We start from the raw sequence: 26,989 nt of genomic DNA, 5'->3' as shown, positions 1-26,989 counted from the left end.
AGGGTATAGGAATGGGCACACAAATGTCCCAACTCAGCCTGTGGTCACTGCCCACTTCCTTCCCTCCCAACAGAGGCTGGACCTGGGCGGGAGCGAGAGGAGCCGTGGGATGGCGGTGGCCTTGAAGCTTGCCCACCCGTACAACAAGCTCTGGAGCCTGGGCCAGGACGACATGGCCATCCCCAGCAAGCCCCCAGCTGCCTCACCTGAGAAGCCCTTGGCTCTACTCGGGAACTCCCTGGCCCTGCCTCGAAGGCCCCAGAACCAGGACAGCATCCTGAACCCCAGTGACAAGGAGGAGGTGCCCACCCCTACTCTGGGCAGCATCACTATTCCCCGGCCCCAAGGCAGGAAGACCCCAGAGCTGGGTATTGTGCCTCCACCACCTGTTGCCCGCCCAGCCAAGCTCCAGGCTGCCGGCACCGAACTTGGTGACTTCTCAGAACAGCTGCATACAGATCGGGACAGGCGAGCTGCCCTGAGCCCTGCCATGTTCCCAGGGCTCCTCCCTCGTGTTGTCCCCCAAGGCCCCACTGAACTGCTCCAGCCGCTCAGCCCCGGCCCCGGAGCTGCAGGCACTAGCAGTGACGCGCTGCTTGCCCTCCTGGACCCACTGAGCACAGCCTGGTCAGGCAGCACCCTCCCGCCACGCCATACTGCCCCGAATGTAGCCACCCCATTCACCGCCCAATTCACCTTCCCCCCTGCGGGGACACCCAATCCATTCCCACAGCCACCACTCAACCCCTTTGTCCCATCCATGCCAGCGGCCCCACCCACCCTGCCCCTGGTCTCCACACCAGCCGGGCCTTTCGGGGCCCCTCCGGCTTCCCTGGGGCCGGCTTTTGCATCTGGCCTCCTGCTGTCCAGTGCTGGCTTCTGTGCCCCTCACAGGTCTCAGCCCAACCTCTCCGCCCTCTCCATGCCCAACCTCTTTGGCCAGATGCCCATGGGCACGCACACCAGCCCCCTACAGCCGCTGGGCCCTCCAGCAGTCCCCCCATCAAGGATTCGAACGTTGCCCCTGGCCCGCTCAAGTGCCAGGGCTGCTGAGGCCAAGCAGGGGCTGGCCCTGAGGCCTGGAGACCCCCCACTTCTGCCTCCCAGGCCTCCCCAAGGTCTGGAGCCAGCATTGCGGCCCTCTGCTCCTCAGCAGGCCAGAGACCCCTTTGAGGATCTGTTACTGAAAACCAAGCAAGACGTGAGCCCGAGTCCAGCCCCAGCCCCAGCCCCAGGCTCGGTGGAGCAGCTCAGGAAGCAGTGGGAGACCTTCGAGTGAGCCAGGCCCTGAGGTGGGGATGTGCCGAGGCCCGAACGTCCGTCCACAGCTGCACTTCTGAGGCTTCCCCACCACTCTCTGCCCAGGTTCTGCTGATGGGAAGAGATGGGACCCCTCTCTGCTGCCCCCTTCTCCCCTCCACACTGCCCAACTCTGAGGTCTGGCCCTGGGGAATGGCACCAGCTCCAGCCTGGGCATCCACCCAGTTCCTGGGTGCCCATCCCACCCCACGGTTGCCCCTCCTCGGCACCCTTGATTGGGTTTTGCACTAAAGAGGTCAGCTGGGCCAGTCATTGCCCCAGACCAAGTCCTACCCACCTTCCCTCTGGAAGTGTCCCGAGAGGCTCCGAAGACCAGCTCTCCTGTCCCCACCACAACCAGGCCCTGCATGCCCACCTCCTCGGACACAGGTGGCAGGGTTACGCTCCAGTGTGAGCTCATCTGCACGAGATACAGGCGACTGCAGGGTTGGAGGTAGGACTCCCCCCGAGCTGGAGGGTTTACTGGTGGGGCACTTCCAGACTGTTCTAGCAATATATACACTTGTGCTTTCCTGTGTCTTCACCCCAAAACTTGTTGATTCTGACCTGGTAGGATCTGGGGACCAGGAAGTCTTGGGCTGCCTTGTGATGGCCAAACACAGCCCCAGCCACCCTGCATGGTGGCTGCGAGCACCAGCAACTTGGATTTGTAGAAGGAAACCAAGAACCCTAGTGTTTAAGGAGCCCCAGCCCTTGTCCAGCTCTCTGGTACTCTGGTACCTCCAGGTTCTCCTGGTCTCTATCACTGTCAAAGCTGGGGGCTCGGCCTCTTGTCATCTGGGGCTTTGTGGGCAAAGCTGGGTAGCTGTGACCCAGATTTCAACTCGAAGGTCAAGCTCAATGCCTCAGACTGAGGTGGAAGGCACAGCTGCCTCGCCTTCCTAGGTTGGAACTGGGCAGTGGCCATAAGCCCCTTCACCAGGGAGAAAGGACACACTTGGCCTCTGCCTCCTGGAACCAGGAGGAGGGCTGGAAGCCAGCCCCTCCCCACCTGAGCAGAGCTCTAGGCCAGCGCAGAAATTCCTGAGGCCAACGTCACCAAAGTCAGATTGAATGTTTTATTATTTTTCCTTTTTACCTTATTGATTTGATGAATCATGAAATTGATTCATTTCCATAAACCAAGTTAAAGTACGGCCCGACTATGTAAGAAAACAACCATCTGAGACATGCAGGAAATTGTGAGCATTTCCACCCAAGCTCTCATTTCCTATTTTTGAAGGGTCAGACAGTCTCCCCAGGGGTGTCTGAGGGGTCTCTGGAGGTCTCTGTCACCCAGGGACCCCCTCTGTGAGAGGCCACCACTGCTGCACATGGTCGGTGAGGCTTGGCGGCCATCCTGGGTCACCTACAACCTGTCTGGCGCAGGGGTGGGCTCTGGCTGCTGGGGAAGCCATGTCACTCCTGGGCCATGGCAGCACCTCCCAGGCACTTGGGTACTTCAGCACAGATTCCAGTTTCACTCCCTGGGCAGACTCCCTAGGCCTCATCCGGGACAGGACAGAGGAGGAGGAGGAGGAGAGGTGCTGGTGGCCCCCGGGAAGGAGGGTGGAGCCTGAGGGTGAGTGCCCCACGTTCACACGAGCACTACTCTCTTCACTTGTGGGACTGACTTTGCAAACCCAAGGATGAACTTTGTGTGCGCATTCAATAAAATCATCTTGGGGAAAGGCTGGCATCCCCGTGTCCTTCAAGCTCTTGGGGAGGGAAGGCTCCACAAGGGCCCTGAGCCATGTTTGCCACCCACTCCCGTAGAGGCCGGGGGCAGGCGCAGAGCAGTTAGTTAGGGAAGGAGCCAACTCCCGGTGCCCACTTGGGGCTCCAAGCCAGCTCATGCCCTGCCCCTCACAGACCAGGCATGGGGTTGGGCTGGCAACAGGCCTGCTCAGCCCTGCTGGGGCCACGGAACAGGCTGCAGGCCTGCAACGGTGTTGAGCGCACCCAGGAGCCAGGAAAGACTTCTAGGGGACACCTGGCCAGTTGCCCCACAGGTCTCATTAGCAAGAGAACAGCCTGGGAATGTGCCTCTGTTGAATGCTGGTGTGTGGAGGGGGATGTGGAGCAGTCGACCCCCCCCCAGTGAGGCTGGACACACCCAGTCTCACACCTCCCCCACTTGCCCATCATCTGACCACGCTCCTCTTCACAGAACTGCCCTCGAAAACGACAGGCACCCGAACCCAAAGGAGCTAGGAAGGGGACAGGGGGCAGCTGGTTTTCATCTGCATGGTGGACCACCACATTACATATCCTAGGAGTTGCAGCTGACACAGGTTTTCCAAATCCCTGACTCAATAACTGACCCAGGAACTAGCTGAGGCCACGGAACCGGATGCTTCCTCCCCAGGTTCCCAAGGGTAATAGAGAAAGTTCAGGGAAAGGCAGTCCCACCTCCTACAGGGATAAGGACCAGGCAAACCCCTCTCCATCCCAGCCTCTGCTGACTCCCCAGTCCCATGTCCCAGTGCCCCCAAGTGGTCACGTGGCTCCACCTTGGCCATCCATGCCTCTGGGACCAGCTGAAACTGAAAGGAAAAGCTGACTGTTGACCCAAAAGTGTAAACGGATCTCCTGCCTGGGAAGCAGGAAGGACGAAAGGGCACATCTCCAGGTCCACGAGGCTGGAAGGCGCCAGGCCCTCAGGCAGGTGCCCTTCTGGGATCAGAGGTCACGATGTGATGGGCATTGCCAGGGAAGGGGCTGGGAGCAAGCAGCAGAGTCTCCCCTGGGTCTGCCTCTGACACAGAGGCAGCGCCAGTGTTTGCTGAGCTCCTCTACTCGGCAGGCAATCCAGGGTTTCCTTTGAGTCCTCTCACAGAATCTGTGTAGAGGCAGTCAGTCATCACAGGAAGGAATGAGCTCACCAGGCCACTAGGGAGGACCAGGGCTGGAGAGCCAGAGGTAGGCGGGTGAGCCGGCGGGGGGCTTGCTTGGTGAAGAAACGTTGCTCTGTCATTCTTAAGCCCTGGCTCCAGCCTTCTTGCCAAACCCCAAGTAGGCCCCATATCCACTCTTTCCCGCAACTCTGGCCAGGGAGATGACACTTCAGACACCTAAACAGACACCCGGAGGTCCTTCCCATCAGACGGGAGGGACAACGTCCATTCTTTCCCCATTGCCATCGTCTCTGATCCTCACAACAGCCCTGTGAGGTAGGCAGGGGGTGGCTTCTTCCCCATGTCACAAATGACCACAGCAGGGTGGGAAGCTCAGGGCAGCCCCTCCTCTGCTCCCTCGTGCTGCCCTGGCCATGGGGGCGGGTGGGTCTGTGCTTCCCTTGCATGACTGGCTCTGGCTCTAGCAGACACACCTGCCTGAGGGGATATTTGTTCTAGGAGCCAGAAGCCCAATCGGCCTCTGCTTATGGCCTCCCTGACCTTCCAGCTGCCTCCACGGCAGGAGCAGCTCCCAGAGGCGGGGGAAGAGGCGGGAGCCCTGGCCTGCCTTCCTAGAGAACCTGCAGCTTTAGCTGCCCCTGCCCCGGGGCTGGAATGGCTGTCCCCATGCTGCAGCCGCCTCTACCTGGGACCAGCTACGCCCATCACACAGTCATGGACACACAGCAAAAGCAGCAGACATGACCTGGAGCCGTCAGGATGCACACTAGCATCTGCAGACAAACATGCCCAGGTACACACTCCTCCAGACACACACACACACTCCTCCAGATACACGCACACACTCCTGAACACACTCCTCCAGATACACTCCTCCAGATACACACTCCTCCAGACACACACACACTCCTCCGGATACACTCCTGAACACACTGTGCACTCACGTGTGCCCTCCCACACAGCCGTACACCTGCCGAGGCGGCACCCCGTGGGTGGGAGGGAGGAGTCCACGGCCTCTCTAGGCTTCTGCTTCCCTGAGTTGCTCCACTTGTCCTCCCTCCACGACGGGGCAGAGGCGGAGGCTCCATAGCAATGTCCCGAGCCCTGGAAGCAGCTTCCTTGGGTCTCCTGGTAGAAACCATCCAGGATCTCCAGGTGCTGGCACCGGCCGCCAGGCTGGCCTAGATGAGCCTCTCCTCTGGTGGCACCTTGAGGACACTGTCCATCTCCAGCCGGGCCCCGGCCACCTCCTGCTGGCTTGGGCTATAGGTGCCCTCGGACTGGCGGCGCTTTCGGGCTGCAAGGATCCCTGAAAGGAGGCCCAGGAGGAGGAGGAGGAGGCAGGCACAGGCTGCAGGCACAGCCACCTCCAGCAGTGGGAATGGCAGTGGCAGGGGCAGGCCTTTCTGCAAAAGACACAACATCGAAGCCTAAGTCACAGAGAAGGGGAGGCCCCAGGGCTACAGAGCAGAAAGGGCACCAAAAGGATTGTTCAGAGAAAATCAGAGCAAGGAGCAGGCTGCCCCGGGAGGGGTGAGACCCCCAGCCCCGGGAGTATGCAGGCAAGTGCCAGAAACCACCTGTCAGAGCCACTGCTTCGGGGAGTCCTGTACAACAAAGGAGTTGTGGCTAGAAGGACAGAGACAGACATTTACTGAACACCCAGCAGGAGCTAAGCATGGTGCGTGGGTTTCACAGAAGCCTGCAAAGGTCTGACAAACAGGAGCAGGGGTGGGCTGAGCGGCCCCCCTGCCACAATAACAAGGTCAGAATCCGGGCTGGCCTGCTGCTTCGGGGTGGCAGGGGGATGGGGGGTGCTGCTCTGACAGCTTGTCCCTGCGAGCCTCAACCCAAGCTTGGGGAGAGGGGGCAGCAAACCTCCTTGCTGTCTCCAGTCACAGGCTCCCAGGACACCCCATCAAAACCTCTACATGCCTGGGACTCTGAAGTCCCAGGATCTAAGGATTCCAGAGGCACGGGAGGCACATGGGGTCTCAGACTCACCAGCCTCCCTCTGTACCTCCAGGCCTCTCATCCTGCTGTGACCTGGGTTCCAAAACTAGAGAGGAAAGTTCCTCTTGGTCCTGAGTGGGTCCTGCCAGCCTCCACCCCTGGGCATTTTGGGGGAGGAGCTGTAAAGCCATTTCCTCCCCCTGCCCTGGAAGGTAGCTGGGTGGGGAAGCCAGAGACTGTAAAAGTTCAACTTGAAAGGAAACATTCCCAGTAAGTGGAGGGGATTTGTGTTTTATGACCCAGGCTGCCAGAAGCCTGTGGAGATCAAGGCTGCTCCCCAGGCTTCCCTTCCAAGCCCAGGAAGGGGTGTGGTGGGGAGGTTCACAGCCTGCCGCCTTGGTCTGTCAAGGCCCCTCCTGGGCTGAGCCCCTGGAGTCGGGGGCAGCCTGCACAGCAGCCAAGCCTACTCTGGAGTAGACTCCCAGGCCCCTCCGTGCCTTCCCACTCAGGACACTGGCTCAGAAACCCCCGGAGATGAGAGTCTCCTGGATTCACCAACCTAAGTCCCAGAATGCCTACATCCTCTGGGCCCTTAATCCTGGTTGGATCGGCAGAGACCATCTGTCCTCACTGCCACTGCCCTGGGCACTCTGGGGAAGCCCCTGACCCGGCCAGGAGCTCTGTGCTCTCACCAACCAATAGTGGCAGCCCCCAAAGCTCTCCCTGGAGTGGAAATACCTCCTGTGTGGGGAGTGTGGAAGGGATCCGAGGCTCCTGTCACTGCCTCCTCCATAACAGTGGCCCAGGAATAGTCCCACGGTGCTACAGTGTCCCCGCTCCCCACAGCATCTTGACAAGGGCCCAGCGGGTCACTTCCATGGCCCATCACCCCTGGCATCACTCACCACCACTTCACAGAACTGGCCGGAGAACCTGGCGCTGCAGATACATTCAGATGCCCCTCCAGCTGCTCGGCAGGTGCCCCCATTCAAGCAGGGGTTGGCTTCACAGGGAAGGGTGGGGACCCGACACCTGGAGAGGGAAGGGGGCTGAGAAAGCGGCTCCCCCCATGGCTGCCTCTTGTGCTCCCAGCTGCTCTGCTGCCCACCCCACCCTCAGCAAGCGTCAGCGCTTATCCATCCACTGTCCCCACATGCTACTCCGGCCCAGCTGGGCCCTGCCAGGTGGCCACATGAGCAGCCGTGACTGAGAGGAACTCACACCCCATCGGGGTGCTGGGGAAGCCTGTGTGAAGGCAGGTACCCAGGAGCTGATGCCACTGTGTGCAGGACCCAGAACCTGCACTTTTACAGTGTCCCACAGGCGGGTTGAGGCTGTGCGACACAGAACCGCCACCAGATCACCACTGCCCAGCAGCGGTCTATCATAAAGGATGCTCTTGGAAGACACGGAAGGAAACTCAAGTGACAGTGGTGACTGTGATACCCAGAGAGGGGTGAGGGGGTAGGCGAGGATCCCTGCCCCGCCCTGGCTGGTGGAACAGCCCTCCACACCCATTGGACCGCCTCATAGTTCCCAGGCCCCCAGACCCACCTCTGGTCAGCAAGACCCTCCAGGCAGCTGCAGTTGGCAGCAGGAGACCCACCCTCACACTGGCTGCTGTTGAGGCAGGTGACGTTCAGGCTGCACTCCTTGGATGGGACAGGCAACCTGGAGAGGGAGTAAGAGGCTGGCGTGGGGTGCAGGAGGCCTGGGACCTGCCCTCCCAGCTGCTGCGATCATGAGCCACCTGAGCCTGTGTTCTCAGGCATGGAATTCAGGGCCCTCCTCTATCAGTCATGGGATTGGGGTCCCTGGTGGGAGGGAAGGGACACAAGGCTGTCACTCACTTTCCAGAGACTCAGAGGACTCTGAGGACAAAATTCAAGGACTGAACAAAAGCAGCTCCTAAACACAACACCTGGACATTCTTGAGGGGAGAGGGAGGGGTCTGGCCAGCCAGATCCCCTTTCACACGCTGAGCTCCCCAGAGAGCCACCATGAGGTGAATAAGGGAAGCACCAAAGTCTGACAGGCTCCTTCCAGCCTGACCCCCTCCCCACGAGCCTGGCCCCTCCCCTCCAGTCTGACCCCCTCCCCCCCAGCCTGCCCCCACCCCGCCCTCCAACACGGCCCCCCACCCTCCTGCCTGACCCCTCCCTCCAGCACGGCCCCTGCCTCCAGCCTGACTCCCCTTCCCTGTTCCCTAACCCGAGACCAACAGGAATGAACCTCCGTGTAAGGCAGGCAGCTCCCAGCCCCAGACCACAGTGCTGTTTATCTGAAATTCCAAGCTAACTGGGTGTGTTTTGATCTGTGTTTTATAGGGAAATTTATGAAATCAAACCATCTTCCTCATGTCACAGATAAGGGCATGAGGATCAGGGAAGGGAAGTGACTCTTCCACAGACCTGGCGACTTCTCTTCCCCTCCACAGCCTCAGGGGGAGTTCCCAGCCCACCCCAGCCCTGGTCACCGGCGGGCCCGCCCTCCTGCCCCGCCGTCCCACCTGCAGCGAGGGCCCCCGAAGCCTGGCGGGCAGCGGCACTCGAAACGGCCGTCAGAGTGCGTGTGACAGCGGCCGCGGGCGCAGGGCGCAGAGTGACAGGGGTCGACATGGGCCTCGCAGCGTGGGCCCTCCCAGCCCGGGCCGCAGGCGCAGGCGAAGGCGTCGAAGAGGTCGCGGCAGGCGCCGCCGTGCAGGCAGGGCGAGGGCGCACACACCGGCGCGCCACGGCAGCCAGGGATCGGGGCCGGAGCCCCAGGCCAGGCCATGAAGTGCTCTCGGGCACCGGGGGCTGCGCCTGGCCGGGGCCGCGCCAAGGGCAAGGGGAAGCCACCCAGCGCCACGCGGCCCAGGCAGCCGGTGAAGTTCTCAGCCAGCAAGACACGCGCGGCACCTGGACCCTGCAAGAAGCCCAGGTCGCCTGCCAGGCCGCGCAGTGCTACCGGCGTGGCCGCGCCGTCCAGCCACAGCAGCCAGCGTGAGGCAGCGGCCGCCGGGCGCTCCATGGCCAGGTGCACACGGTGCCAAGCGCCGTCGGCCACGCGCAGCCCAGGCATGGGCAGCACAGCGCCTGGCAGGCTGCGGCCTCCACGGACGCCGCCCACCAGCGAGCCGTTGCGCACTGCCAACCACAATCCAGCCGTGTTGCCCGCTGCGGCGCGCAGCAGCCAGGCTTCGGGGTCGCGCGTGCGGAAGGCCAGCGACAGGCTGCCAAGCGAACGCCCCGACGACACGTTGTGCCCGCTGAACGTGGCGGGGGGACCCTCCCGGAACGTGGTCTGGGCCACACCTGCGGAGAAAGGGAACCTCAGGGAATCGCCCACGCAACCTTCTCCACAAACGTTACCTCTCCACTTCCCCCAGCGATTGACAGACGAGCCACTTACTGGGGGCCCATCATGGGGGTCGGGGCACACGCACCCACCTATCATGTAATCCTGGATCCTGGAAACTGCAGCCGCCCCCGCCACCCTCACTTCTACCCCAAATGTATTTCCTACCCCCGGAGGGGCAATTCCAGGGAGGGCGCGATGCTCAGGCGACCCTCCAGGCCACAGGCCCAGCAACAGCAACTCCCGGCAGAATCTGGCCCCTTCCCTCCTCCGTGAAGCTGCCCCACCTCAGGACGGAGGCTCGCCCTTCACTGCAGCCAAGTCATCTTTGTAAAATGCACATCTGGTCATGCCCCTCTCCTGAAAACCCTGGGAGGCTCCCCGCTGCCCTTGGCGATAAAGTCAGAGCTGCCTCACTCGGCCTCTGTCAACTTTCCCACCCCCGTTCCTGCTCGCCCCCTTGCACTTCTGCTGTTCTTGCTGATCTCAGGGACTTTGCACATGCTGTGCCCCCTCAGTGAAACGTCCTTCCTGCCCATGGCTCTCAGAGTCTGGCCTTGAAGCCCAGCACTGGCTTGCCTCCTGCAGGTACTCTGTCCCTCTGCATTCTGGGGACCCTGTCACACTGCCCTGGGGCTTGGCATGTCTGGTCCACTAATATCTGACAAGCCCTGAGCGTGCAGATGGCATCTAACCAGCTTGGGTGTCCACCGCCCAGCACGGGAGCAGCCCAGGACACACACTCACACACAAAGCCATCGGGGACCTCCTCACACGTGGCAGGTGGGAGACAGGGCTGGCCGGGACACCACAGCTGCTGGGCACATGTGGGCCCTGTGAAGTTGGCAGGGCAGGTACAGTAGAAGTCATTCCAGGTGACAAGGCAAGTCCCACCATTGAAACAGGGGTCAGGCTGTGGGAGAGGCAGGGTGGGAGGTGGCTCAGGACTGCGGCTGGCATCACCCACCATAGCCAGCCTCGCAGTGCTTCTCCACTGAGCACCTACTACAGACGTGGTATCTCCTCACAAACGAGTGGAGAGAAAGTCACTAGCATCCCCATTTTATAGATGAGAAAGCTGAGGCTCAGTGAGGCAAAGCCACTTGCCTGAGTCACCCAGCCAGTAAAGAGAGGAACCAGAGTTCCTGCCCATGCTGTTCCAACCCCAGGGCTGGTGGAATTCTGTTCCTGATCAAACGGAACCGAATTGGCCCCGTCCCCGCAAGTACACTCTTGCAGAAAGGCTCAGGCAGCCCTCGATCTCGGTCAGGGTGTCTCTCTCAGACCAGGACTGGCTGAAGGAGGCATGGGGACCACCAGAGGGTAGGAGCAGCTGGGCTGGAGAGGGGGTGAATGCAAATCCTGCCCTGCCACCCTCCTGTAGTGGGACCCTGTGCAGGTCACTTCACCTCTTAAGCCTCAGTTTCCTCATCAGCAAAGACGCACCCCTGGTGACGCAGAACAGATCCTGGGAAAAGGACCCGCCCCTAGACGCTTACACTGCATGTGTCCTCAGAGACGCAGCCCGCAGTGAGGTTCCAGGACTGCCTGCCACCGAGCTCACTGGGCTGGCTGACGTTGTCCAGTGGCAGAGGAAGGAAGGGGAGGCGGTGGCCATCGAGTTGCAGGTCCTGGAGGCAGCCTCGGAAGGGCCCACCCCAGGGTTGGCTGTCGGCAGCGAGGAGCCTCCCACCCACATGCACCTGCTGCCCCAGGTCCTGCAGCTGGTCAGGCCCGAAGCTGAGCGTCACCAGGTGGCGGAGCCCATCATCCCAGCGCCCAGGAAGCACTATGGCAGGACTGCCTGGCACCTCGGCCCGGATCCGACCCTCGCTCAGGAATACTGTCAGGCCAGCTGTGGAGTCATTGGCAAACTGGAGCAACAGGCCAGCAGGCTCCCGGGTGCGGAGAAGGAAAGACACTGTGAGGTTGGGGCCTGGCAGCTCTTGAAGCAGAAACGAGGCAGAGCTCGGGGTGCCTCCCAAGCCAAAGGTGGCGGCAGGAATCTCTACAGGGAGAGAAGGTGCCGGTGTGAGGCCTGCAGGCTGAGGGAGCCAGATTTTGGGTGCTGCCTTCCCAACCTGGCTCACTCCTCACCATCACCACATGTGGGACCCCTATAGGGCCGTGGACAGTCGCAACGGAAATGAGTCCACAGATCCACGCAGGCCCCTCCGTGGACACAAGGCAAAGGCTGGCACTGCTCTCGGCGCTTGCAGCCCAGGAGGACGTTCTCGCCAAGATCCTCAGGCAGCAGGAGGTGCCCATCCACATGCACGTCCTGGAGGCAGCCTGCAAATGCCACGTCCCCCAGCCGGGCAGAGGAGATCCTGGCAGGCAGCGGGGTTGCCGAAGCCGTGGGAGCCAGGGCCACAGGACCAGAGGCCACACAGAGCCGAGCAGGGCAGCCCTCATGCCAGAGTCGCAGCTCCAGGGTCCCTGGGCGGAGCGCCACCTCCACCTGGTGCCAATGCCCATCGTTTAAGGCCAGGTCCGGCAGTCTCAGGACAAGCACATTGGTGCCATGGCTCCAGAGTGTGGCCTGAAGTGTGGCTGCCACCAATGCCAACTCCAAGCTTTCCTTGGTGTCATTGCGAGTAGCCAAGATACCAGCGGGCAGTGTGGTGCGAAACCTCAGTGCCAGACCCAAGGGGCCACCAGCTGGCACGGATGCCCGAATGAGGCTCCCAGCCATCACAGAGAAGGTGGTATTCTGGCCACAGAAAGGTCCATGGGTACCAGGTGGGCAGTTGCAGACATAACTGTGGACCCCAGACTCAAAGATAGGGATGCAGGTGGCAGCCAGTGGGCAGGTGTGGTCCTGGCAGCCAGTGAGCTGCACAGAACAGTCGCGCCCACCCCAGGTCTCTGGGCACCAGCAGATATAGCCTGCCACAGTGTCACTGCAGGTTCCGCCGTGGAGGCAGGGATCCGACAGGCATTCATCCACATCTTCCTGACATGTTGGCCCTTCGGGGGAGACCAAGCCAAGGTTCAGCAATGTCTGGGGCCAGAACCACAGTATTGACCCAGAACTTACATACCTCTTATGATAGGGACCTCAGTACCTATCAACCAAACCAATTCCCAAAGGATTTCTCACAGTCCCCTGAGGTTCTCCGTAGGCCAGAATCCAAGATGCCCCTTCCTATGTCTGGTGAGTCCCCAGGTCCTGTGGATTTAATCTCCTAAACATCCTCCAATGCCCCCTTTCTCCGCCCCTCCCCTCATCTCCAGCCTTACCAGCTCTCTGGGCTACCGTCCCATCCCGTCTCCTCCAGTCTGTCACCCTTCAGAAGCCCTCTCCCATCCATCTCCACCAGTAGCCAGAGGTCTCTTTCTAAAGCATCGCCTGGCTAGGTTCCTCTACTGCTTAAGGCCCCATCACATACCCTGACATTTAAGACCCCAAAATGGGCTGCGTTCTACCAGGCTCTCAAGCCTCAATCCTGCTTCCCAAGACCTTGAACTTCCCCTTCCTCCAAGCATTTCCTGGAAAGTCCTGCCTCTGGGGCTTTGTTCATACTGTTCTGTCTCCTTGGAATGCTTCACTCTCCCTTACCCTTCCTTTCAGACTCCTATTCATCCTGCAAAGCCCAAACTCAAAGGGCCCAGAGGCTTCCCCTAACTCCCAACCTCAAACTATAGTATCACTCTCCACTCTCAGACACAACTCCCCAGAACCCCGTATTAAAACTATCTGTTTACTCAGCTGAGATCTCCTTCAGTGACCTGAATATGTCCTTGGTGTCCAGCAAAGGGCATGGGATGGCTTTTATGGGCAGAGTGATGAAATGGAGGAGCTGGTGGGGTGGTGCACACACCCGAGGCACTCTGAGCAGCCCCCCACCCCAGGCTCAACCCCTCAGTCCCTCGGCTCCAGGGCCCCCACACTGGCTGTGAAGGGGCTGCCTCATCCTCCCTCCAGGTGCTCAGGCCCCGCCTTGGGTCAAGAAGCCATAGCCCAACTATAGTTCAGCTTGAGCTGCATTCCAGCTGGAGGAACCCAGGCCCAGAGGGGCTACCGGGGTTTGAAGCCCAGCCTGACCAGCTCACAAACACACCTCCTCCTAGGAGTCGCCACCCACCAACCTCTCCATGCCCAGGGCCCCATCCTCCATACCTGCCAGGAGCCACAGATGGCCCAGGAAGATCCACAGAGTCCCCAGCCCTATTGCCATGCCCCCAGACAGGTTGAGAGTGCTGCGAGGGCACTGAGGCTGGGCGTGGGGGCAGAGCTCCCTGCCTGGCCCAGCTGCCTCCTTCAAAGCCGGCTCAGGAATGCCAGGCACTGGCCTCCCCCACGGCCAGCAGGGCCCAAAGGGAGGGAGGATGGGCAAAGAGCCCAGCCCTGCAGCTGGGGTCCCCCCTCCCTGGCTCTGACCTCAGAGGTCTGCCCTCCCAGTCACCCAACAGCTGAGCTCAACTGGGAAGTGAGCCGGGTTCCCACTGACACTGGTGAACCCAGGGGATGACGCCCCCCCCCAACCCCCCATGCTCTCAGCTGTAAGATGGAGTTTTAAACCCCTGCCTCATGGGGCTGCGGCAAGGAAGAAATGAAACGCACAGCAAATGCTTCCCAGAGGCCAGGCATGCTATGTGAACCCTCCGTGCACTAGGTACCAAGGAGGCTGTGGTTCTTGGAGCGGGACTTGGAGAACCTCAGCCCATGGGGGCAGCGGATGGGCCTTCAGGACACCCAGGAGTGTCGGCCATTCAGGGATGGGGGACACTGAGTCCCGCCATCTTTAGGTGAGTGAGGGTGGGCAAGATGCATCATCAGCAACTCTTTCCCTTGGTGGAGGAGCCTGTGCCCAGGAGCCTGCCAGGAAAAGGAGGCAGTGTGCCCCAGCAGGAATGTGGGCAGATGTGGAGGAGGTATCACAGGCATTCCAGAGGGGCCAGGGACACTCGGTTGGACAGTCACCAGTGTCCTGTGTCTGTGCATCTGCATGTGCCCACGGCAGGGCCTGACAGGCCCCAGCTTCCCAAAGTCAGGGTCCTCCTCTTACGGATGCTGCCCCCCAACTCTCTGCAGTAGCTCCCCTTTCCTTCTCTGTCCTGGCCAAACCGCCTCATCTTCCCTGAAGGTGTGCAGGGTTCTCTGCCCATCCCCTGCCCCACATTCTCCAGGACAACCTCAGCCCACTGAGGCCCCAGCTGCCAGGACTACACTGCTGATCCCCAGTCTCACCTCCAAAGCGAGTCCCAGTTCAGCCACCTTCAGCAGTCACCTGGGCCCCCACGCCCTCCTCCTCCCTGATCTCCTTGACCTCATCGATCCACACATCAGACAGAAGGGACCTTCTCGCCCAAGAACCACCAATTCTGACAGTCTCAGGGTCCGCCCCACCCCCAGACACCTGCATAGCCATCTGGGCAGTGACACTGGAAGCCGTTGGGCAGGTCCTGGCAGCGGCCTCCATTGAGGCATGGCTGTGAGGCACACTCGTCCACCTCCACGCTGCAGTCAGCTCCTGCAAGAGGCCCAGCTGTGGGTCCCACCTGCACCCTCAGAGCCAGGCAGGGGCTGAGAGGGTCCATTCTATAGTGAGGGAGACTGAGGCCGAGAGAGAGGGCAGAGTCGGGCGTGGGATGGCAGGGGGAACAAGATCCCTCCCGGGGCACCTGAACACGGGCTGACCGCTTCCCCAGCAGGGGCTCACCCTCAAAGCCAGGAGGGCAGAGGCAGAGGAAGCCCGCGGCATGGCGGAAGCTGAATTCGCCAGGGAAGGCGGGCTGGACGCCCCCGTAGAGAGCCGGGTCGGAGCGCTGCAGGCACTGGCCCCCGTGGCGGCAGGGGCTCGCTGCACACTCGTCCTCGTCCACTTCGCATCGCTCACCGCTGTAGCCTGGGGGCACACATACGTGGCATCAGGTCTCACAGGGTCACCGGGCAGCACCTCTTCACTGTCACATGGCTAGCTGGGGCCAGTTAGGGACCACAGCTCGGAATAAGCCACCAAATGCGAGGGAGAGACGCACTGAGGGCGGCAGGGATGACCATGGCAGCCTTCGACAGCAGCGGCCTACTGCTGCTATCACTAGTCTTACTACTGTGACTAGTATTAGTTACTGAGCCCTTCGGAGCTGTTAGGCCCGTGCCAAGGGCTTCCCATGCACTGCACCTTCGCTCTCCCCGCAGCAACCCTAGGAGCGGGCGCCACAATCAGCCCTATTTTGTAGATCAAGAAACTGAGGCTCCGACAGGTTGCAGTCACACACACTCTAGTCCCAAGGGCCCAGCGGGCACTCGCGCATGCGCACAGCCGCACACCTGCGCCACCCCAGGCCGCACATGCGCACGCACACACCTACCCGCTGCCTGAGGCCATGCACGCGCACGCACACACCTTCCCTCCGCCCCAGGCCACGCACGCGCACACCTGCCTCTCCGCCACGCGCACGCACACACCTTTCCTCCACCCCAGGCCACGCATGCGCACGCAAACACCTTCCCCTCCACCCCAGGCCGCACACGCACACACCTTCCCCTCCACCCCAGGCCACGCACGCGCACGCACACACCCTCCCTTCCACCCCAGGCCACGCACGTGCACGCACACACCTTCCCCTCCACCCCAGGCCACGCACGCGCACGCATACACCTTCCCCTCCACCCCAGGCCATGCACGCGCACGCACATGCCTTCTCCTCCACCTCAGGCCACCTACATGTACGCAATACCTACCCCACCGGCCCAGGCCATGCACATGCGCGCGCGCACACACCTTCCCCGCCACCCCAGGCCACGCACACACACACCTGCCTCGCCGCCATGCGCACGCACACACCTGGCCAACAGAGGCAGCGGAAGCTCCCGAGGCCCTCAAGACAGGAAGCGTTGTGCGCGCAGGGCGCCGATGCGCACTCCAGCACCTCCTGCTCGCAGTGCGCGCCCTCGTAGCCGGTGCCTGCGCAGTCGCACTGGAACCTGAGGAGGGCACGCGGCTGGAGCTGAGCGCGCACACGCCCCTTCAGCCCCACGCCCTCCGGCCCTCCCCGCCCTCGGGTACCTGGCGCCCCAGTCCCCTGCCCGGCCGCTCGCTCACCCATTGACCAGGTCGTGGCACGTGCCCCCGTGCGCGCACGGCTGGCTCTGGCACTCATCGAGGTCCAGGTGGCAGCGGGCGCCCCCGTAGCCTGGCGCGCACACACAGCGGAAGGAGCCCACACCGTCCAGACACGAGCCCCCGTGCAGGCAGGGCGCCGAGGCGCACTCGTCCACCTCCGTCTCGCAGGTCACGCCTGGACAGGGCCGGAGACACACAGGGCGTGGGATGGACACCTGGAGCAGGGCGGAAGAGGCGGAGCCAGGCCCACTGGGAGAGAGAGACTTGTGGGTTCATTCATTCAGCGCCGGGCGTGGTGGGGGCGGGGTCGCGCTAGCCACCGCAGGGAGAGAAATGAGACCGACAGCCCTGCCCTCAGGGGGCTCACAGCAGTCTAGGCCAGGAGATGGGGGGGATTGGGCCAGTAATTACATATATGAGCTGGGTTTTGAAGTTGCCAAGTTCAACAAGGAAAAGAGTTGGGTCCTGAGAAAGCAATAGCTGGGGTCTGCTCTGTTCAAGGAAGGCTTCCTGGAAGAAGAGGCTTTTGAAGGATTCAGAAAGGGGACTGTGGGCAGCAGCTGACGGCAGGCAGCCGGAGGCAAGTTCTGCTCAGGGAAGGGCTACGATGCCCTAGGGTGGGGTGCTAGGAGGGTGGGAAGCAAGGGAGAGGGTAGAGGCGGCCAGTCGAGTGGGAGGTGTTAGTGCCTTGAGGACTAGGTAACCTCTGGGTCCATCCTGAAAGTTTCAGACAGATGAGTGACTTGGTCCTACCTACATTTTATTTGTTTGTTTTGTTTTCTTGAGACAGAGTCTTGTTCTGTCTCCCCGGCGGGAGTGCAGTGATGCAATCTCCGCCTCGCAGGTTCAAGCAATTCTTGTGCCTCAGCCTCCAGAGCAGCTGGGATTACATTACAGGTGCCCACCACCTCACTCGGCTCTTTTTTTTTTTTTTTTTTTTTTTTTTTGTAGAGAAGGGGTTTTGCCATGTTGGCCAGGCTGGTCTTTAACTCTTGGCCTCAAGCAATCCACCCGCCTTGGCCTCACAAATTGCTGGGATTACAGGCATGAGCTACCGCACCTGGACCTACCTACATTTTCAAAGGCCCACGCTGATGGCTTTGAGACCCTCGAGAGGCCAGAGATGCTGGAGGAGGTTAATCACTCCTCCTTGTGTCCCTGAACTGTCCTAGTTTTAGAACTGAAAGTACTGAGTCCCGGGAACCACTCAGCAAGTCAAGACCGCTGAGTGGCTCTCCCAGGGTGAGGGTGGAGAGGAAGGGAGCTGGAGTCCCAGCGTTTCAGATACACCACCTGAGATCATCCTGGAGCTCAGGGTCACTGTAGACTCCAGTGGGCCCTGCCCCCTAAGTGGGTTGGGTCAAGGGCAGGCCCAGAGGCCCAGCAGACCAGCTGGAATCCTCCCCCTTCTCAGTTCATTGAGCACAAAACAGGACCCCACCTTCCCATGACTCTTCCCTCCTCCCGCCCCATCCCCACTCCCACCCGCTGTGTCAGGGGGAGTCAGGGCTCGGCTGGAAATCCCAAACTCCCCCACCCAGCTTGGAATGGAAAGAGGAGAGAATGAGTCATGGCAGATGCTGCCCCAACTCACATCCACAACTTACGCAGAAAGAGTTCCCCGAAGTATGCGAGTGCCACACATCGGGTACACAGCCCACTGCTCACACACACACATTCCCCACACCCACACGTTCCTCACGCATGCACTCAGCAGAGGCGCCCCAGGTACCCGCAGATCTTTACGGATGCAAAACAGATCTTCAAACTAGGAAACACGGACGGACGTGGCCCGCACTGGCATGTACGCTAATACACCCAGACCAGACACTGAGACACCAGAACGAGGAGAAGGATGCATGCGACCGGCTTCCCAAATCTCTTCCTCAGCTGCCATTTCTTCACTATAGGCCCCTGCCCTGGAACTCAGCCCCCCAATCTGTACCCCTTGCTCTGAAGTGACTTCAAACTGCCCTCTACCCTCAGAGTACAGTTGTCTGAATTCAGGATTGAAGTAGAATCCAGAGTATCTACACTGCAGAGTCTAGACTGCCCTGGACTTAGCTGCACTCCCAGACCTGTCCCCAGCTGCAGCCTCCTTCCCGACTTCAGGCCTCTCTAGGAAGGCGCTCCAGGATGCTCTCGGCTCAGACCATGCCATGGGTAGGCCTGGGATGGGCCATACTCTGGAAAAGGCCCTCAATGCCGCTCACTTTTCTGAGCACTTACATATATATTATCCCACTCCAGACAGCAGTGATCCGTGGGGTGCATCTGCACTACAGTTTGTATGAGACTGTGGGTGTCTCTATGCTAGAACTCTGGGGGAGACTCTCCCCCAAACCAGATGCCAGGGGTCCACATTGCATCCCAGACCACATCAGGAGTGTTCAAATGAGCTGACGGTGCCAGTCATGTGTCTACATGACAGCTTGGCACAGGCCTGCAGTAAATGCTAGAAAGACTATCTGGGCATCCACATTAAAGCCACACCAGGCAAGTCCACACTGCCAGAGATGCCTGAGGGGTACCTCCACCCCCTGAGCCAAGCTGAACTCTAGGCTGAACTGAAATAACATCGAGTGCCTGAGATGTGCCACACACCGTGCCAGCACCCGCACCTATATACTCTCACCCAAAGCTGCCAGGTAAACCCACGAAGCATCAATTCTGTAGTCAGACTGAGTGAATATACCCCAGAGCTGCCAGGATGCCTGGGGGTGTCCCTACATTAAGTCAAAGCTGAAGCCATGATGTTTACACTCTGAGCAGCTGGCGGATCCACATTACAGACCTACTCCCATGGCAGCCCAGGCTGTTACCTGCATAGCCAAGGGGGCAATGGCACTCATAGCGATCGGCCAGGTTGTGGCAGGTGGCCCCGTGGTGGCATGGCCGAGATGCACACTCATCGATGTCCAGCTCACAGCGTGGGCCCTGGAAACCCGGCACGCAGTAGCAGCGGAAGCCATCAGGATCTGGACCCTGGGGCACACACAGAGCGCCATGGTGGCATGGCTGGGTGGCACAGCCCCGGGGCTCTGTGGGCCCACAGGTGTAGCCACCACTTTCGGTAGCCTGGCACTCGGTCCCTGGAGCGCACGGGTCTGAGGCACAGGCACTGGGGGGCTCTGAAGGCACCGTCCCTGTGGAAAGAAGAAACTGGCTGGGCAGGATGGGCAAACGTTACAATGACAATCTCCTCCCCCCCCTCTCAGGCCCAGCCCAGACCCCTAAAGCAACATAGGTGTCTCCATTTGCAGGATGGACAGAGGGCCAGGGGTCTGCAAGCCAGATCCCAGTAAGCTGCACACGTCTATACCCAGAACTGGGAGCAATTTTAGGAGAGTCTACATAGCAGAGAAATAGGACCAGGGATGCCTGGCTGCTGGGCAGGATCAGCAGGCAGAGGCTCCTGACCCCATGAGCGTCCCTCCACTGTCTCATCCCTGCAGTGCCCCTTTGAGAAGGGGTCTGTCATGCCCACTGCACCAGACAGCAGAAGGAGGCCCAGGAAAGAAAGTGAAGGCTTGCTGAGGTCACAGTTGGTGTTCTCTGGGACAGACTTCACGGTCTGTCTGGGTTATTTCAGCTTCACCTGGGAGAGGGTCTCCCCTGGCGTTTGCCTTCTGCAGGCCCCATCCATCCCAGGAGGCCCAAAATGGTGAGGCTCCTCCCACTGCCCCCTCCACCTCTTCTGCCAGGGGTCTTGTAACTCCATCCCTGGGTGAAACTGGAGATGGCCCCAACCTCAACCTCCGGAGGACGGATGGACAACTTCAAAGGCAGGGATCATGTGTTCTGCTGGTCTCATCCCTACCCCTTCTCCACCTCACTACCCACTCCCTGCCAGCCACTGGCCTGGGAACTTCTAGAGGGCCCCCAGCCCTCATTTCATCCCCCATCAGCAAACACCTGAGTGGCCACCCTGGCTGAGGTCACGTGGTACAGAGCAGGTATTGAGGTGGCTCACGGACACCTGCCCCCTCTCCCACACGCTGTGATGCGTCCCGCATGGGAGCTCCCTCTGACAGAGGCTCACCAACTGGCTTGGAAGCCAAGCCCAGAGATCCTCATCCCCCTTCCTCTCCTCCTGCCTTCCTGAGAGCCTTGTCGCTACAGTGCCCGAGTGAGAACTTGGGCTTTGAAGTGAAACGGCCCTGAGTTCAATTCCATCTCAGAAAGTTACTATGTCTGAAAATGGGATAATAGAACCCCCTAATCAAATGCTGAATGATTCAACCCCTCAGGGCTGCAGTCAAGGGCTGCTTTTGGTAGGAATTCCGTAGGGATGGGGGAGGAGAACCTCGAGAAGGTACAGCCCCCGTTTCTCCCCCCACCCCCACCTGGAGCTCTCAGAGGTGTGCCCCTCCCCCACCCAGGTTGTCATCCAGACACTCACCAGATCCCAGAACAGCTCAGGCCCTACACCCTTCCCTCCCCCACCCTGGTGAAGCCCCCCAGATAAGGCTGGCAGCCTCTCAGGCGTCATCTGCATTCCAGGCAGGGCTGTCCTGCGTCCCGACCTGCATCCTTCCAGCTCCCTCAGGAAGGGGCACAGGTTTGAGGCATCAGGCAGTCCTGGTTTGTATCTGGGATGCAAAAAGTGCCCGCCTCACGGAGGTGTTGAGAGGATCCACCAAGGTGATGCGGGCACAGCGCTGGCACTGAGTGTGGCCAGCACTGCTCAGGAGGGCGCAGCAATCATAACCCATGGTAAAGGGCCCGGGCTGCCAGCGCCTGTGCCAACAGGCCCCTCACTTAATCCCCATAGAGCACTGCCCCTCACCTGTGCAGTGTGAGGGATGCCCCAATCCAATCTGAAGCTTTGCCCCCCATCTCAGAGCAGCTGGGACCACGCCAGGGAGGCAGCACCCGGGAAAGGATACTGGGGGCAGGGAAGTCACCTTGTCACAGGGGATGTTCCCAGGAACAGGGAACAGATGGGCCCTAAATGACAGAGCTCAGGAGACAGAGTCCAACCCCACAGGAGGAAGGAATCTCTCCACTCAGAGCCAGACAGGAAGAGAAGGAGCGGCCCGTCCTGGGGTGCAGGCAATAGTGCCACAGGCCTGCCTGGGAGGGACAGCAGTATTTCTTACATCATCTAGCGGATCTTGGCATTTACCCTCCAAGGTGGATAGGACTATGATCCCTGTTTTACAGCTCAGGAAAGGCAGCCTCACAGTCCACAGCCCGAGGGAGGCTGGAATCCAAACCCAGGGCCTCACTCCAAGCTTCCCAGAATCACTGGGGGCCATATGAACAATACAGATTCCTGGGGCCCACTCCAGACCCAAAATTTTGAACCACTGGCCCCGAGCCTGACAATCTGTATTGCAGCCAGGTCCCTGGGGGACTCCTTTCACTTTTAGGTGTGGGAACCGCTGACCTCAGGTTGTCGCTGTCTTCCAGGGGTGAGCCTGGGAGGCCAGAATAGCCCAGGGCAGACAGGAGAGGCAAGGAGGGGTGGGGTGTGGAGGGCCGCAGGGTGGAGGAGGGGCTGTCTCTGGGCCAGGCTGGAGGGGCGGGGCCTGTTGCCAGGGCAACGAGGGGCCTGTGCTTATCTTTACAAATCCCTCCTGACCTCAGGCTGCCTAGGCCGACCTGGCAGGGAGGGATTAACGGACGCTCACCCCTCCCCTTCGACCTGGTGCCCTGTCCTGGGGAGGGCAGGAGGACACAGCTGTTTACTGAGTGTGTACTATGTGCTTGGGGCTGCGCGTCCTATTATTACATTGTTATACTCGATTGAGATCAGAAAAGGTGCCGACTGTTAAGAAAATTTCTGTTTTTGTAACTCAAAGAGGTTGATAATTTTGCCCAAGTTGAAACAAACAATCAGATCAGCTCCTGATGTCCACTTCCCAGAGGTACACTTCTCCACTTTGCAAACTCTAAATTGCCACCCACATATTGTCATTTTAGTACATTTCAGCTGCCTCACCCAGGAAAAAAATCTCTAAAGGTTTTCACAAGAATACAGTTTCCAATATCAGACTGGGCAGAGCAGGCTGTCTTCCCCGTCTGTCCAGAACCCAGCTGTTAGCAATCCACGAGTCTCGGGCCTCACGCAGGGATTACTAACTCCTACTTTTCATGCACTTATAATGGGCCTGGTTATAACAGCCAACAACTGAGGAGAAGTGTTTTACTAAAGCCAGGTGTGGTAGCTCACACCTGTAATCCCAGCACTTTGGGAAGCTGAAGTGGGAGGATCACTTCAGGCCAGGCGCTCGAGACCAACCTGGCAGACAGAGTGAGACTCCGTCTCTACAAAAAAACAAAAACCAAAACAAAAAACTAAGCCGAGCATGGGGTGGACCCTGTAGTCCCAGCTGCTTGGGAGGCTGAGGTGGGAGGAAGACTTGAGCCCAGGATGTTGAGGCTACAGTGAGCTATGATTTTGCAACTGCACCCCAGCCAGGGCAACTGAGTGTGACCCTTTCTCAAAAAAAAAAATGAAAAACAAACAAAAACCACAAACAACAACAACCAAAAAAACGTTTTACTGGGGAAGCTTCCTGTCCCAGCAAATCAAGAAAATATTTCTGAGAAGCGACCTAAGCTCTCATAAGGTGTGGGAGTGTCTAGCGTAGGGAAGAAATTCTTCATCTAAGATCCCTGGGCCCCAAAGCTCTACCCCCAACATGGGTAGGGCTGAATAACAGACACGATGGGGCTTTGCAAACACTCAGTCGTCAGGAAAGGGTAAAATACTCTTTCAGGCAGAAAAATTTGGAATGCTGTTTTTCAAAAATGTTTACCTTCTGAGGTTAAAAGGCATAATTTTGATAACAGCAATTGCAACAATAGCTGTCAGGGATGGAGCACCTCCCCTGTGCCTGGCGCTGACGATCCCTTGAGCTCAGGCTCAGAGCACAGTTCCAGGGAGTTACCTCCTGGAGTGAGGGGGAGGCGGGGGGTGGGGGTTCCCCACCTGCCACCCAAACGGGACACTTTTAACAATTTTAGCCGGGCGCGGTGGCTCACGCCTGTTATCCCAGCACTTTGGGAGGCCGAGGCGGGTGGATCACGAGGTCGAGAGATGGAGACCATCCTGGTCAACATGGTGAAACCCCGTCTCTACTAAAAACACAAAAAAGTAGCTGGGCATGGTGGCGCTTGCCTGTAATCCCAGCTAGTCAGGAGGCTGAGGCAGGAGAATTGCTTGAACCCAGGAGGTGGAGGTTGCGGTGAGCCGAGATCGCACCATTGCACTCCAGCCTGGGTAACAAGAGCGAAACTCCATCTCAAAAAAAAAAAAAAAAAAAAATTTTACTACTCACTATGAATGGGCTTCCATCTAAAATTTCCCTTGAAATTGGGGCTTCCATGCCAAAACCTGGTGTGGGACCACTCGCTGCATTCTCTTGGAATCCTTGTACCTGAGCTCAGAGTGAGTCAGTCTGTCCTCGTTTTTTTTTTGTTTTTTGAGACAGTCTCCCTCTATCGCCCAGGCTAGAGTGCAGTGGTGCAATCTCGGCTCACTGAAACCTCTGCCACCTGGGTTCAAGCAATTCTCCTGCCTCAGCCTCCCGAGTAGCTGGGATTACAGGCACACCTGCCACCACGCCTGGCTAATTTTTGTATTTTTAGTAGAGACGGGGTTTCACCATCTTGGCCAGACTAGTCTCCAACTCCTGACCTGGTGATCTACCCACCTTGGCCTCCCAAAGTGCTGGGAATACAGGCATGAGCCACCTTGCCCGGCCTCTGTCCTCGTTTTACAGAGACAGAGAAGAGACGTGATTTTCCCTAGGCTAGCAGCACAGTACACTGCAAAATCGCAGCACTGGCTCGGGGACTGACTGGCTCTGTCTCTGGGCCTCATTTACCTCCTGTGTAAACCGAGGGTATCAGAGCCGACTTCACAGGCTGCTGGGAGAATTCAGTTAGACCTTGTTAGTAGCACAGTGCCTGCCATGGAGTGGCCGATCATATCTACCAACAGTTCTTTACTTGAGGCAAACACCCACTGTCCGAAAGATCCTGACATTGGGTTGTCTCTGCCTGTCCCTGTCCCACAGGCCCCCACCCCTTTCTGGCTGGAGGACGGGGCGGACCTGGGGCCTGGACTCACTGCCTCTTTGTCTGCCAGGCTCCCTGGGTGTTCGGGGAGGGGAGGGTGGATATGAGAGCCCAACACGCCCCATTGTCCTTCAGCATGCTTGGTCCTCTCCATGGCAACCAGCCGCGCCTTTGTGGCAAGTTGGGCCTGGGATGGAGGGGCCCAGCTCAGGGCCTGGCAGGGGAGGGCATCAGAGCCAGGGGCCCAGGGCCTCCAGAAGCCCCCATCCCCCCTGGGATGGAAATTGGTTTTCAAGTAACAAAATCTCTGGTCCCTCCCCTCCCGGCAGGCAGGCTAGGGCACTAGCATGCAGAAATGGTCATGTAGGCAGTGCTCCTGCCAGCGTTTAGGAATCCCCAGGGATGGGGCCCCCAGCACATAAGTGGCAGAGGAAAGGCTGTCCTGGATGCCCCAGCAGGGCTGATGGGATGAGCATACACGCCAGTGTCCAGACAGCTCCCCCACCCCCCCCGCCCACATCCACGCTGTGCCTCCCAGTCCCATGTGGCTGCACACTGAGTGTGAATGCAACATGTCCACACATGCGCGCAATGGGCGTGCACACCGGTGTGCACGAACATGCCTTGTGTGCGCGCGTGTGTGTAGGTACATGTGCTGGTAGATCCACATGTGTCTGTGGCACCTGTTCCTTTGTCATCATGTGCCCTTGGGCATGCCACACAGGTGTGTGGAGTGTGGGTGTGTGAGTATCACAGGGTGGGGGACACAGCCCGGGTCCATCTCACACGTTTTGCTTGCAGAGAACGGAGAGGAGCAGCCACCACCCCCTCCGCCACTGCCCCCCCGCACAGAGCCCAAGTCACCTGTCGGCGGCGGAGCTCAGCTCATAACTCCCCATCCCTCTCTGAGCCTTGGTTTCCTTCACTAGAAAATGGGGTCCTCATCCTCCCCAGGGCCCCGTAGACAGGACAGGAAATGAAAGCTTTGCAAGCGCGGGAACCACAAGGGGCCTCAGGTGGGACTAGGAGAGGCTTGGTCCCCCCACACTCTGCAGCCTGAGGAGCTCTGGGGCAGGGAGGGCTCCCTCAGCCTCAGGGGAGCCCTGGCCCTCCTTGGCTCCCTCCCCAGCCTGTGGAGGTGGGGGCGGGGGACCTCCCAGGCCCGCCCCCGTAACTATAGTGACTAACACCAAGCGTTCCCTTAGACCCCCCAGGAGGAATTCCAGTCTCCGAGAGCTTGGACAAAAGTAAAAAGGGCTTGGTGAAAGGGGTCTGGCTTTAGGGAGCCCTTTCAGATTGGCTTTGGAATGCTGGGGAGGGGGCAGCAGGGGACACATGCTTGTTCCCAAAGCCCCAGCAGCCCACAAGGACCCAGAGCATCCCAGCGGCCCCCAGTGCAGCAAAGCCACCGCACCCAGCTCCCTGGGCCTCCCTCCCGCTTCTCCACCTCGTCACCTGAGCTGGGATCTGCTACCCCCACCCCACTCCCCTCATATTGAGAGCAAAGACCAGTTCAGCCACCCTGCACAACTTATACCCTACAGCATGCATGGGACACAGCTCATTACACCCAGCTCCCCAGACACAACTCCCAGCTCACCACAGACAGCTCATCCACCTCCCAACTTCAACACACCCACCACCTGTGCCCCGCAACCCAACACAGGACTCACAACAGGCTCTGGGGTGAGGCTTACGCCATCTACAAATCCCCAAACTCAGCCCCTAGAAACCCAGAAGTCCCCCAGCCCCAGCCCTTTACGGGATGCAACCCAGCACCTCCAAAACACACACCCCCATCCCTCACCAGCAACAGCTCCCGCAAATCACATCCAGCCCCGGTCCCCAACCCCCAAACCTTACAATCCCCCTCAACACAAAACAGCCCAGAACACGCTCACCTCCATAGGGCTCCACACGGTCTGGGGGCCACAGCCACGCACTCCTGTGCACCCCACAGCTCAGGCCTGCACCCACGCGGACCAGCGCACCCTCTGCTCCTGCAGCCAAGGCCTGGGGTGTCTGCCTTGGGGGACAGACCCTCCCCCAGCACCCCCAGATGTGGGCCCCAACTCACCAGCCAGGAGGGCAAGGGCAGGGACCCAGAGCAGCAGCAGCAGCAGGACAGGGGCCGGGGGCCGGGGGGCCAGGAGCTGGGGGGCCGGGGGCCCAGGCCTGGCCAGCGCCATGGCAGCCTGCTTCGCTCGGCCGCTGTGGGAACGGGCGGGCGGCCTGGCTGGCTCTGCACCCCCCTCGTCCCTCCAACCAGCACTAATGCCATGGACAGAGGCCCGGCCCCTCCCTCCCCTCCCCACTGCCGCCGACTCCTCCTCCTCCTCCTCCTCCTCCTCCCACCCAGGCCTCCTGGGCTGCTCCACCTCGTGGATGTCCCTAGACTTCAGCCCCAAGTCCACAAGCCCCTCAGCCTGTGAGGTC

General features: G+C 59.9%; 2 protein-coding genes across 8 annotated transcripts in view; one reads left to right on the top strand and one right to left on the bottom strand.

Annotated features, from left to right (window-relative positions):
• Positions 1 to 2,990, top strand: part of DENND1A (DENN domain containing 1A) — a 546,222-nt gene extending 543,232 nt beyond the window's left edge. For all 6 annotated transcript variants that reach the window (XM_074395320.1, XM_039474808.2, XM_039474809.2 and 3 more), the window contains one exon: positions 74 to 2,990. In XM_074395320.1, the coding sequence (XP_074251421.1) occupies positions 74 to 1,279 (1,206 nt within the window). In that variant the 3' untranslated portion in view covers positions 1,280 to 2,990. The remainder of the gene's footprint in view (positions 1 to 73) is intronic.
• Positions 2,365 to 26,783, bottom strand: CRB2 (crumbs cell polarity complex component 2). 2 transcript variants are annotated; one of them, XM_039474806.2, is made up of 13 exons: positions 26,631 to 26,783; positions 19,345 to 19,668; positions 16,502 to 16,697; positions 16,244 to 16,383; positions 15,116 to 15,301; positions 14,813 to 14,926; positions 11,547 to 12,419; positions 10,949 to 11,457; positions 10,197 to 10,362; positions 8,620 to 9,406; positions 7,665 to 7,781; positions 7,016 to 7,142; positions 2,365 to 5,563 (listed from the first exon to the last, which is right to left on the bottom strand). In XM_039474806.2, the coding sequence occupies exons 1-13, from the start codon at positions 26,740 to 26,742 to the stop codon at positions 5,339 to 5,341; spliced, it is 3,876 nt and encodes a 1,291-aa protein (XP_039330740.2). In that variant the 5' UTR covers positions 26,743 to 26,783; the 3' UTR covers positions 2,365 to 5,338. The 2 variants fall into 2 exon arrangements, with proteins under 2 accessions (XP_039330740.2, XP_074251419.1); XM_074395318.1 differs by having other exon boundaries at positions 10,224 to 10,362.
• Between the last annotated feature and the right edge of the window lie 206 nt (positions 26,784 to 26,989).

This window comes from Saimiri boliviensis, chromosome 2, assembly GCF_048565385.1.
Source record: "Saimiri boliviensis isolate mSaiBol1 chromosome 2, mSaiBol1.pri, whole genome shotgun sequence".
Classification (NCBI taxonomy): domain Eukaryota; kingdom Metazoa; phylum Chordata; class Mammalia; order Primates; family Cebidae; genus Saimiri; species Saimiri boliviensis.
Note: the sequence above shows the minus strand (reverse complement) of the source record. Positions and strands in the feature narration are given on the sequence as shown.